This window comes from Amia ocellicauda, chromosome 16 (assembly GCF_036373705.1).
Source record: "Amia ocellicauda isolate fAmiCal2 chromosome 16, fAmiCal2.hap1, whole genome shotgun sequence".
NCBI lineage: Eukaryota > Metazoa > Chordata > Actinopteri > Amiiformes > Amiidae > Amia > Amia ocellicauda.
Genome location: NC_089865.1, coordinates 3,030,770 through 3,043,815, shown reverse-complemented (window position 1 = coordinate 3,043,815; position 13,046 = coordinate 3,030,770). Strand labels below are relative to the sequence as shown.

Sequence of the window (13,046 nt, the reverse complement as noted above, 5' to 3'; positions counted from 1 at the left end):
GAAAGGCTCCGTCTTATCTACATTAAAAATGAATCGCCGCATCGAGGAGACCCTTTCATCAGACGCACAGATGAACCTCGGCATTCGGAGGATTGGCAGACTGCGCTCGTCTCGTCAGAAAGGCTCCCTTTTTTTTTAAGAGAAGAAAAGGCACAGAAATAAAGCAATGGAGCTCCTCAGATACTTGTGCATTCTTTGATCCTCCAGTAAAAAGCTTTTAAAAGGCACTTCTCCCCTTGTTCTCCGTGATGTCCCTGCACTTTATGGGGGAACAAAGGCGGAGAGAGAGGGGGGCCGCGCTCATTAGCCGGCTCCCAGTGCTGGGGAGAGGGGGCCCAGCGCTCCACCCCGACGCCTTCAAAAGAGCGACGCTGTGCCTTCATCGTGAGGCGCTCTGCTCTCCCGTTCCCTCGCCGTCGGGGGTTGACTGTAGGGCCCAAGTCGAGCTCCTCGTTAGAGTCCGAACTAGATGCAATTCTGAGGGCCCCTTTAGTGCCGAGGTTAGGCCTGAGCCCACGTTTAGGCCTAGGCATGAGATTCACATATTCATGAGGAATTGGCAGCCACTGTCGTAGAGTGTGACTGTTCTTATTAATGTGATTTTTTGTGTTTTCTTCTCACTCAGGAGCTCGATGGTTTAAATACCTGTGTGAAGTCTGTGTGCCTGCTGTGGGACCATTCACAAGCCATGAAGCGCTACAAGTAACGATTTCCACATTTCCAAATCGCTAACAATTGAGTTTCACCGCATAAAAACAAACAAACACCAAACCATCAGGGCTCTTATCGTGATATTTTAAAGTCTTAGATTGGTTTCTGTTATACCCTTTATTCTCAAAGAACACACTGTGTACTATCGGCACTATCTGCTCGGGCACGAAGACTTGATTGATGTCTGAAACACTTTTCCGAACGCAGAAAAAGAGCACGGAAGAAAAGCCCAGAAAATCACTGGTTTTGTCAGCTCGTTAATTTCTCCTCGCTCGAAGGAAGCGCTGACCTTAATGCAGGAAATAAAAATCTGACAGAAGAACAAATATATACTTTTAAATGATGCATCTCAAAAGAATTGTTATTAAGTGTGCACTTGGGCCGCCCAGTTCATAATTTCAGATTCGAATTGAGTTTCTCTCTCCTTTCAAGATCTGACCTGCCTGGCACAGGAGAAAAACTGCAGTGTGGGAGGCCGGCGCTGGAAAACGGGGGTCAGAAAGGGACCTGGCAGACTAAATTTAAATAGTGTAGGAGCTGAAGTCAGTCTGCATCGTGCCGTACTGCTTTCCTGATTTTAAATATTAAATTCCAGCTCAGGATTTAACCAAAAGAGGGTCTATTGTTTTATTCCTTCAAATGGACAACTGGAAACAAACAATCTGGGGTCCCAGGATCGTGAACTCTCAGGTAATGACAGAACACAACCAGACAGCTCCTTCTTTTTTTAATTTTTTTGTAAAATCTTGGCGTTTCCATCTATTACTCCAAGTTAACTGCCTGCAGGCGCACGAGGCACTGTGGTCAAAACTCTGGGGTCACACAGTCTTCCAACATGGCGAAGGAAGGAATATTCTCGATTTATGGGAGAATGGATAAGCCTCCTCCAATGACAATGCATCGTTTGCTTTAATTCTAATCGGAAACCCCCACTCCCTCGTTAGCTATCACAGCTGTGCACACCCGCCTGGGCCGATTGGTGGTCTGTGACCAACATCTACTCCCAGATTCACACCAAATAATCTCCCAGACCACAGTCAGGCTGTTTGCAGGGCTGTTGTTTGACATGTTTACAACGAACATCAACAACGGTGATGCAACGTGTTTGACTGCAGCTGGAGAGCAGAGACGCGGGGCTGTCTTGTTTGTCTCCGTGCCGTACCCACAGGCAAGGAGCGCGCTGTGGGAGAGGAGCAGAAACCTGGAAGAGCCAGGACACACGGAGAGCTCGTGTAAAGCCCTCAGAATATATTGTATTTCGCTTTCATATTTTTTTCAACTCGTTTAAGTTGCCGCCTACACTTCCCCAAATAAAATTTTATTCATACATACTTTAAATTCATGATTATGCCATGTATACACAGAATGCCTCTGTAGTCGGGCAGCACCTTGGCACCTTCTGTTCATACATTTTCCCCCTTGAAAAGCCTCATCGGCAGAAGACTGATCATGCCTTTAAATGTCAAAGCGAAAGTTAAAAGCATCCCTGAGTTGCGCTTCGGCACGGCAGGAAGTTGTGGCGAGCTCCTCCCGCCCCGAGTGGCACGGGGTGACGCCTGGCGATGGAGAGTGCAAACACGGCACGCGGCTGACAGATGATTGCAGAGCCAGGACAAATTAATGTGAAATAAATGATCCTCGTCTCCGGGCGCAGCTGCCTGCTCCACTCCCTCCTCATCAGCGCTGCCGTGTGAAGCCTCTCTCCACCGTAAAACCCTCACCCCTCTGGTGCCCTCCCTGCCCCCTCTTCACCGGGTTGAAGACTGCCGTGGCCGTGGCCCACCTGAACGACCGTGATCCAGGAAGATCCGAGCATGAGAATCTGCTCTCCTCGGCACTATTGCGCTGCACCGTGCTGTGCTGTCCTTCTCCCTCACACCCCTCACAGCATGAACATCTGTGGGAAACTCTGAACAGCCGAATTCCCTTCCTCTCTCCACATATGGAGCAGGCCTTCTCTCACAACTACAATCTCTCACAGCTACAACAGCGCTCAGTCTTGTCTGGGTAAGCAATACACAACGGGATCGCAGTGTGTAACTTAGGGGTCTGTGGAAGCCAAGCTGTAGGGGCTTATGAACTGGGATTCTTCCAGAAACTACCAGCAACCAGTGAGCAAGATGGACTGAACTGTCTTCTCTCATTAGAAGCCTATTTTTGTGTTCTCAGTCTATGAAACTGTGGAAAACTGTTCTATCTTTCCATGATTCCTAAGCCCCAACAATCTCTTCTCTACGGGTGCAATGAAGCTGTCCCATGGCAGTCCAGGTCAACAACAAACAGCCCCATTTCTGCTCAAGAGTTAAAAGACGGGACAGGACTTCAGCAAATGCGTAACCAGGAGAAGCACCCCGGCATTCCTCTCCCAAGCAAGACGTCAGAGCGACATCTCCGGCGCGAGGCATCCAGGGGAAATCTCATTACCGCGTGAACAAACTCTAATTGGGATATAATGTTATTTACCAGGACAGCCATCAGTGGCATTAATAATCTGTCAGCCCGGCACCTGGGAGGGCTGAGCGAGGCAGCGCTGACGTCATTTCAGACAGCCCCCGCGATGGATTAGACATCGGACTGTTTGGGTTATAACTCTGTTTCGAGGGAACCTTGCCTAGTTTTGTCTTTACAGCGTTGAAATTCGCAGGACATGTAGAGAGATCAGAAATCAGGACAGGCTTACCTTGAACTCACAGACGCACGTCACAGTGTCTCCAATCCTCAAACACTCCCCGTCGAACTTGCACGTGTTTGTGTCGCAGAGGAACAGATCGGTGTCCCGGTCATCAAAACCTGGAATCGAGACAGGAAGGGTCACGTGAGCAGGGGGTCACATGGGTAGGAGAACAAAAGCAGTTTCAGGGTGAGAGATGAACAGATTTCAGGAAACTGGTCTTCCTCTCGACCCAGCTCTCCAGACACATGTTGGAACCCCACGTCAACCCAGATATAATTTGATTAGATATTTTGTTACTGAGAAGTAAATGGATCTCATGGACAATGAGGACATAAGGAAGAGGGTGTCTCTCATCTCCCCAGACTGGAGAGGCTGCCAGGAATATTTTGATAACGCAGCGGCCATTTCTGGTATATGAAAACACCCCGAGTCCCTTCGGAGACTCACCAAAGAGAACAATCACGCGTCGCCTCGGAAGAAACACGCTAAAAGGATGACCTCAGCACGAGGAGTGACGGAGAAGGTAATGGGAGTCACATCGAGGAATACAGTACAGCCGAGATTATAATGCTGTCAATATGAAAAGCATTTACTCAGCTCCTTAATGACTACCTCTCCTGCAGGGCGAAATAAGGAGCCAACAGGCGAAAGACACGAGGCGTAAGAGGGGAAACGGATATTCAGCAAAAACAAAACAACACGACGGCGCTCGTAGAAGACTATTGAACCATTTTGCGGGAGTTTCCGAGTGGATGAGTCTCGATAATCAACACAATCTAGCACAGCGTCCCGGCAGGGGTCACACTTGTTTAAAATCGCTCCCGCCAAGCATGAGCCAGACCTAAGGTGGGGTCAGATGTCCAAGCCTGCCGTGTTTGTGCTCTGTAACATGTGCAGCTTCCTGCGTGATCTCAATCACCACAACACCGGAGAGATGAGACGTGCGTTTCCACCACAACAAAGCACCGAGGAAAAAAAAAAAAGACAGAAACGAGGCCAACGATAGTGTAAACGTGTATTCATCTGCGATCGCACAGGTGTCCGGCGACAACATAGGCAGGCCCTGGCAAAACTGCTCCTACATTTCTGTCACACACGTGTTGTGTACATGTAACATTTAATTTATTTTAAGCTTCCTACGCAACACATTTATTTCTGCCCCTATTGCAGACACCGCTGCGTTTTTCCCCCTTAGTCTCATTCCCACAGTTGCTTCATTGCGATTGCCTTTAAAATGCGCCAGTTCAATGAAGGAGTCCCCGGAGGTTAACGCTCGCATGTACACCTTCTCCCCATGCCGGGGCCGAGACGGAAGTGAAAGTTGCCGCAGGGAGGGACGGCTTAGACATGCAGCTTAAGAGCCACAGCAGACATTATTCATCGAGCTCTCCCTCACATCTGTATGAGTTTCCTAATAAGTGCTGCGATGCTGATAAGTCTTCCTTCAAGGTGCCACAGTTTATTATCATCAATAATATGAATAATTAACCATCTCGTGAAGGCTTGTATTCAAAGAGGATAAGGATGGTTCTACAACGACACTCTCTGCGAACAGCTGGAGCTCCTTCCTGACCTTTTCGCCCTCACACCTCCCTTGAGAGTGATCTTCATGTCTCCCCCCAAAATAGAACATATCAATTAACCAATCAAGACATAATGAAGATGACAAAGGGATTATGCAAGCCCAAGAGTATTTTGAATTAATTTTACTTGATCCAGAAGAAGCACAAAAACAAAACAAGTGAAAGCTGCATTTATCAGAAGACTTTATTAAAACGGTTTACAACTGGGGGGCCCCTCTCACCTGCCCCGGACCCCCGCCAGCCTCAGGAGGAGGAACTCAAGAAGGTGAACTACTTCTCTAACAAGTGGACAACCTAGCCACCCGTGGACACGTTGTCCAGACACCTCTTCGGTGTGCTTGTTATATATACATGCACTCAGGTTTCTGAATCCAGTGACATTGATTTTGTTTTGGTTTCAGTTATATGAATCAACTGAACCGTGGCATTTTGAAACAGTACCAAGGATGTGGAAGAAGGAGTGAGAGTTGGGCTTGGTGTGGGACAATACAACACCCACAACTGCCAAGCTTTTCAATGGCAATGCACATCTACACACCTTAAAATGGATAGAAGCAGCAGCAGCTCATTAAAACCGTGGGGGGCAACACTCAGCCATGGGGGGCGACACGCAACCTTTTAAAGCATGAGTTGTACCCAAAATGAAGTGGAAACATACATTCAAACTAATGCTCAAAACATCTCAGTCATCAACCATATCTAAATGAAGTTCCTCACAGGGATTTGCCTGGTAATTGTGGAGAAGCTTTGTTTCACACAAGCAGCTCTTTAACGAATGCAGGACGCCCTTCACATCAGCAACTCTTTCAGGGATCCCTGTTTCTCACAGATGCTCCATGAAGGACTAAGATTAATGTTTAATCATTTTAGGTCAACTGTGGCTCCCAGTGACACGAGGGACCTGGATCTCAGTCACGTCTCGCTGGTCCACCTCGTTGACTGAAGTGGAATCATACTTAAGCCCTGACTCACTTGACAGAAGCTAATCTGATTAACGTTGTTTATTTCTTGTAATATAGAGCCGTCAATGCCGGTAAACATCGAGTTCGACGTGTCTGTTGTGTATCAGCGCTCACAGGAAGCAGAGATCACAGACACTCGTAATTTTAAGCTGCAGATCATATGAAATAACGTAGGAAAAGGTGACACTCTGATGCCCCTCATTGCCGTCGTGTGTGGTTTGTGCCGAGTGGGTACGCTCTCGTGTTCTGCAGTAAAAATCGGTTCTGCTAAAACAGTGTTTTAAGAGGCTCTTAATGGATTTCATTCCAGAGCTCCAGGCAGAGCACAAAACAAAAGACACTGACGGATAAAACTGGGTGCTGGGGATTTGGCTTCGCTAGGATTTTACAAGACACTCAACAGGGTGAAGACAGAGCTTGTGCATGAACACAGAAACTGAGATATTGCGTGAGTAACGATGACTGTTTTTTGTGTGTCGGGGGCAGTGGGGGGGCCCTGAGACTGCAAGATAAGACCTGACACACTCACCATCACAGGGGTTACAGCCGAATTATCCATTCAAAAACCAGAGAAAATTAAAAAAATGCAAATCACGTAGAGTGGATTTATTAACATGAAAAAAAAGCTCACGAGTACAGCAGGTCCTTCCAGCTCAATGATTCAACAATTGTCTTCTTTCCATTTATTTTATTGCAGCTAGAACTCAGCTGAGCAGTTTTAAATGCCCAATGAATCAGAGGCCAGAGCACAACGTGATTCAGAGCATGTTTCCACACACCCACCAGTCACTCTTGCATCATCGGCCGTCTGCGCTGAGACGGTTCCTCGGATTCGGGGTCCTGATTTGTGCCGGAGAGCCCCACACAATAACACAATGGCAGCACGAGCAGGAGGCATGGAGGGCACTTTCTGAGATGTATATTTTAGATTCAATTAAAAATGTAACATTTGCATTCACTAGTCCTCGTTTTTTTCTTCTCGAAGTTAGATATCTGACCAAAAAAAGGCAGAATAACTGTTGCAGACATCTGAGGGGACCATCATCTGACCAGACCCTCTTCCTGTCCTCTAAATCCAAATATTAAATAAAATATTGTTATTCCTTATTCATTTTCCTGAGAAAAGTCACCTTCAGATATACGTGGTGTTGAAGGGAAAACCAAAGGTGGAAAGATGCCAAACTAGATGCACGTTTCAAATTATATCAAGTCCTCCTCCCGGGCGACTCGACACAGCGTAACATCTCCACTGAGGCCCGAGACTCGGCCTTCACCGCTAAATCGGCTCAGTTGTGTGAATAACAGATCGGATCAAGCCTTTAAAGGGATTAGGTGGAGTGAAAGCAAGGAGACACTCCAGCCCTGCAGGCCCTCGGGTCAGCGCCATCGCTGCCTTCACCTGCTGAACCCAATCATCGCGGTATTGACAAGCACTCGGAGGACAGGAGCTCAACCTAGCGGCCACTTCTCGCCCCCCTTCCCGGCTCCAAGACCACGAGCTCTGAGCAGGTCTTTAATGAACCCGCCTGACTCTCCACTCCAGGAGGAGGAAACCTACAGATCTATTGAGGACCCGTTTAACCTGTCTCCAAAGCCAGTGAACCTCCAGTTGTGGCCTTGCCTGAGGATTGCAGAGTTAACCCGAGATCCAGACCGAAAAGGATTTCATCTCCAGAGCTTTCGGCCTCCATAGGGCATTTCAATGGGATACAAAATGTGTTTCTCACTTCTGATAAAGAAACAAATAACACAACTGCAACCTATAGCCAAGTCATACGCAGTTTCACCCCCCCATACATGCGATGAGATCATATAGAGACCTGCATGTATGTAGTAAACATATTCATACACACAACCTCCATATATCTTTAATCCAAAATCCAATTAAAATGGAGTTTCCAGTGGTTTATCATGAGCCACGCCAGGCTATATTAATAGTGATAAATAGGCCGCTGCCTCACTGCGTGGGGGGGGGGAATAAGATAAATAACCTTGGCGTTCGTGTCTGGACAGATGAGGTTAATCGGCAGTGACCCCGGGTCGCATTGTACACCTGCAGGAGCGCAGCATCTTTAATTCCTCAACTCGGGGGAAATTAACTCAATTTGCGGTGCGTGTGTAAGAATGGCAGAGAGGACAACATCCTTTTAAAAGACTTCCAAGGAATAATGATAATAATAATAATACTACACAAAAACACAACCTCCAGCTTCTGCTCTGTGTGCATTTAATCAACCGTTTATATAACACAGTCAACCTGGGCTGTGAAGTGTTACTGATTCACCTGAGATTGATGAAGGTGCCCAACTTAAAACTTCAGGGCCAGGATTGGGGTCTATGTGCAGGATATTACATTGAAATAATGCTGGAATGTAACAGATGTTTTACTGCAGTTATTCTTAGGATCCACTTTAACGTGAATTGTATGTTCCCCTGAAATAGACGCATTTTCACAGTGTGGTTTAAAAACTTCCAGACAACAAAGAGCTGACACTCCCTTATATCGGTATTGCTCGACCATGGGTTATATATAGCCTGCTGCTGCCGAGTTTCAGTCTTGGATATTGTATTTGACTCCAGTGCAGAAAGACCTCTTCAGGGCATTTTTTTCTAATTATGAAGATTAGGGCAATACATACAGAAGGGGAGGGAGTTACCTGGTGACTTGTCGGGGAAAAGCCAGTTAAATTAATAATTAAGCATAACAAGTTGGCAAGCATCAAATATTAAACGGGTGATACATCTATAATTGAATTACACAGGTACACCGGCTTCTGAAATGCTACTCTCCACAATCGAGGCAGTGTGCCAGCATCACCCCCGTCTACCTGCACATTGTCTGCTCCCCGCTATAGTTTAAAAACGGCAAACAGATCCATTTGACCTCATGCATATTTTAAGGTTTTAATAATATTCGGGGACAAAATTGGCTCGGCGAGAGAGAAGCGAGGCATCAGATTACAGTTGAAAAAACCATCATCAGCCTGCATGCAAGCCAGACAGAGTCAGGCAACAGATTAGACAGAGAAGACACCCTGTTTGTGCCAAAGCGTCAGATAAAGGTATGTGTGCGTGTGCGTGTGCGTGTGCGTGTGCGTGTCTGTAAAGGGGTCTCAGCTTCAATTCAATGCAAGAGGCAGCAATTAGCAACTTTCCCCCCTTTGGTTTCGCCTCAGAGCCGCAGTCTGCTTTCCAGTCCACTGACTCCCTAAAGTTAATTGCTCGCACTGCATCCTCAATGCCATGGCAAAGTGGCAGCCCGTATATTATCACACACACACACACACACACACTATATAAATATATAATATACATACACACACATACACAGGGATATATTTCCCTTGCTCTCCTATCGCCGGTGATAACAGGAAACCTAGCTTTAAATAAATAAATGCAACTCAGGGGGTAATTAATCCTCCTCCTGAGCGGCAAATTGCTTTTAATAAACACTGATTAGAAAGGCGAATCGATGCCTCCGTGCTGGACGGGAAACTCCAGAGCGGCTGCGGGCGAAGACGGATGGGAGAGCAGCCTCGTCTCATTGGCGCTCCAGTCCGGGTCCTGCATTAACAGTGACGCGCGGCTCGGGTGCGGGCCACATTTGACAGGAAGATGCATGCATTATTACTGTTATTATTAATAGCAGGAAAATGCACTATTCTGACACTACCCCCATTTCTCCTTCTCTTTTGTATTCCCCGCAAGCCTCCAAGGTGCACGACTGCTCCCACGAACTCTATTCCTATTAGACATGTAATTAGCTAATTGTTTTAATTGGACCTAATTAAAGAAACGAGAATGAAATGCGGCCGATTGCTGCCGCCTTCCTCATCATATTGCATGGTCACCCACTATATATAGAAATACAAGTAGGTTTGTTTGTGTACTGTACTGTGAACAGCAGCGGCGGCAGCCTGGGCGCAATTCGCACCACTGTAAAAAAAACGAAACCGATTCAAAATGCATTAAATCATGCCCTTAAGCTATTCAAAAACGGGAAAGCATCATACTGGAGTTTAACTCTAACACACAGTCCTATTGTACCACTGCCGTTGTGATTATTCTGCTACTGGTTTCTGGTTTCGTTTTTAATTGAATTATATAGCCCTACAAGTATTTTCCCCATCCGTTTTATAGTTACTGGAGGCCCCCATGCATTCATACAATTGCAACAGCTGAAGCGTTACAGCACACATCGAGTAATGACATTTTATTGATGTATAGGCTATTATATATACGTATTTTAGCATGAAAATCCCTGATCAAGGACCCCTTTGAAACAGGGACGCCGGTCAGTCAATGGCTTATTTATTTGGGCAGCTTGGGGTTCAGAGGCTCCTGTGGCACAAAATAAAGGGTTTCAGAGGCTCCTGCACAGCCCGGGCTGCCTTGGCACACAACACACGGCAGCACCGGCCAGTGATTTAGTGGGCGCCCGGGCACGGACGTGTTTACTGCCATTGCTGTAACTTTAATAGAGTTGCAGAGAGAGAGAGAGGGAGAGATAAATACAGTGGCAACAACAGACGAGGCGAGGAGGCTAATGGCAGAGGGGACACTCGGTAATTTAAACCCCGGCATTATCAAACTAAACAGCCAGGCACATTACACGACGCATATAAACCGAGTCTGGGAGAAGCAGCACTTTCAGGACAGCGACGCATCTGCGATCCGGGCACAGTCCAGCACAGTCCATCACATTCCGGCACAGTCCAGCACAGTCCAGCACAGTCCATCACAGTCCGGCACAGTCCGGCACAGTCCAGCACAGTCCAGCACAGTCCGGCACAGTCCGGCACAGTCCAGCACAGTCCAGCACAGTCCAGACACACACGCCACTTGTGCGGCGCTACATTGTTTCTGCCTTGAATGAGACACTGTTACCGTGCGTGGGGAGTCAGGGGTGGCGGCGGATGCCAGGCTAACGGACGGGCTGTGTTTTGAGGGACTGATCATTGAAAATGGCCTAATGACCCGACACGTGCCGGTTCGGATTCTAATTGATCTGTGCGCGCGGGTCCGGGCTGATTTCTCACTTCCAGTCGCTGGTCGTGATTCAGAGCTAAAGATTGCTTAAGATATGAACTATCCACACTGGCAAAACAGAAGGAATGCAACATACAACCCCCCCACCCCGTCCCCACAATAAATGCATACATACATACATACACACGACGATGCATTATGATTATTGATGCTATTGATGCGCCCTAGCACAGTCCCTGCTCATTTTGCAGGGTGAAGGAAAATAATGCGTCCCGTTGAGTATCTCCAAGCACCTCCACTTCATGCTAAGAAACCTTTTTTTTCAGCGTGCATTTTAGAATACATAGCACACACATACATGTATGACACGCTGGCAAGTTTAATGCTAGATATAATACTGTTAACCCAATTGCAGATGTTATGCCTACAGCCTGTGTGTGTGTGTTCAGTAATGACAGACTGGTCCACGCATGTTTGCTTTTATCATGTTTATGTTTACACTACATGCCACGCACATACAAGGATGCACACGCAGGCTGTGCAAGGTGTGTGTGCGTCTCTCCCTCTGTTGGTCGGTGTGCCTCTCTCTCTCTCTCTCTCTCTCTCTCTCTGTATTTGTGTGTTTGCTGTACATGCTGCCACGACTCTTACCCGAGCAGTTCCATCCCGTGGGTGTCTGGCAGTCGCTCAGGGAGGTAGGGAAAGCGCCAAGTTGCTGAACAGGTAAAGTCGCTATAAATGTGACCGCGGCGATGCAAACCCAGTCTCCCAGGGTCCTGATCCACTGTGGCCGGCGTCCAGGCTGCTGCAGCGCCGCCGCCGAGAAGCCCATCTCAGTTCAGCTGCGTCCCCCCCAAACACAAGAGATCGCGGACCGGCAGCGGCGGCAACTCCGCTCCTGCGGGCACGAGTAGTTGCGTGGGGCTCAGCTGCGAAAAAACCCGCATCTTCCGAGCAAGGCAGCGAGCCCCATGAAGCAGCCACTGACCGGATCCGCCCCGACCTGGGGTCCCGCTGCAGTGTGGAGGGGAGGTCGGGGAGAGTGGGGAGTGAGATGGGGTGGGTGATGGGGGGGTTGAAGGGAGCACCAGGTAGGAAAGCAGGTGGGGGACTTGAATGGCACAGAAAAAAGGCAAGCACAGAGATCAAAACAATGCAAAAACGTTAGTAAATCCGCACGTCCAGGAGGCAGCTGCAGCTGGTGTTGTAAGTTCCTCTGAAGACGCTCCGTGCAGGGCAGACACGCCGCAAGTTCGCCCCTCGCCCGGCTGTGCGCGGGTCTCGGCTGCTCTGCCGGGCTGGGTGCGAGCAGCAGGTTTGCAGCCTGCTTACGATCATGTGACCGCAGCGCTTGGCAAAGGAGGAGTGTGTGTGTGTGGGGGGGGGGGGGGCAGACGAGGATTGGATGAGAGCGGATGAGGGGCTGTCAGATCCGGCCCTCTGATTGGCCGGGAGCGGATGAGGCTGGCACCCAGACCCCCGATCCCCGGGCAGTGCGGTGCCCAGAGCGAGGGGCTGCGGAGCGGGCACCGGCGCGGGGATGGGCAGAGCACCGGGCCGCTGGCAGCGACTCGACACTCACACAGACGTGCCAGCCGCGCCAGGTATCGGCACCACCGGCTGCGTTGATCTGTTTTTTTGGCGTCCAGTGATATTCGTCTGCTGACACCCAATTGTGGAGGTATAGGCATTGATTAAAAACAACAACCAGGCTGCGTATATGATTGGGTCTTTATTTTTATTTACTTTTTTTTGGCATCCAGCGATATTTATCCTTTGCCACACATTTTTGGAGGTATAAATATTGATTCAAAAAAGGACCAGGCTGCGTATTTGATTGGTATTTTATTTATTTATTTGTTTGTTTGTGTGTTTGTTTATTCATGCATTCATTATCAAACGTGGACCACAGGCCTATGCATTCCAGCGCTCTTTCTGCCTGTCTGTCTGTCTGTCTGTCTGTCTGTCTTTCTTCCCTCCTCTCTCTGGTGCTGTCTGTCCTCGCGGTGGCTGCGGACCGGACGCGCGCGCTCCCGTGTGGGGCTTTAATTGAGCGCGTGCCAGACGGGGTGTCAGAAGCCAATTAATGACGCGTGCCCGCGCCGCGCCGCCGGTGCCCCCCTCTGA

At 48.4% G+C, this 13,046-nt stretch overlaps 1 protein-coding gene across 2 annotated transcripts in view; it reads right to left on the bottom strand.

Annotated features, from left to right (window-relative positions):
* Window positions 1–12,262, bottom strand: part of tmeff2a (transmembrane protein with EGF-like and two follistatin-like domains 2a) — a 51,445-nt gene extending 39,183 nt beyond the window's left edge. The window contains exons 1-2 of one of the 2 annotated variants that reach the window (XM_066688005.1): window positions 11,571–12,262; window positions 3,392–3,501 (exon numbers count right to left, since the gene is read on the bottom strand). In XM_066688005.1, the coding sequence (XP_066544102.1) occupies window positions 3,392–3,501; window positions 11,571–11,751 (291 nt within the window). In that variant the 5' untranslated portion in view covers window positions 11,752–12,262. The remainder of the gene's footprint in view (window positions 1–3,391; window positions 3,502–11,570) is intronic. The other variant, XM_066688004.1, reaches the window with a different exon arrangement.
* Window positions 12,263–13,046: the final 784 nt, after the last annotated feature.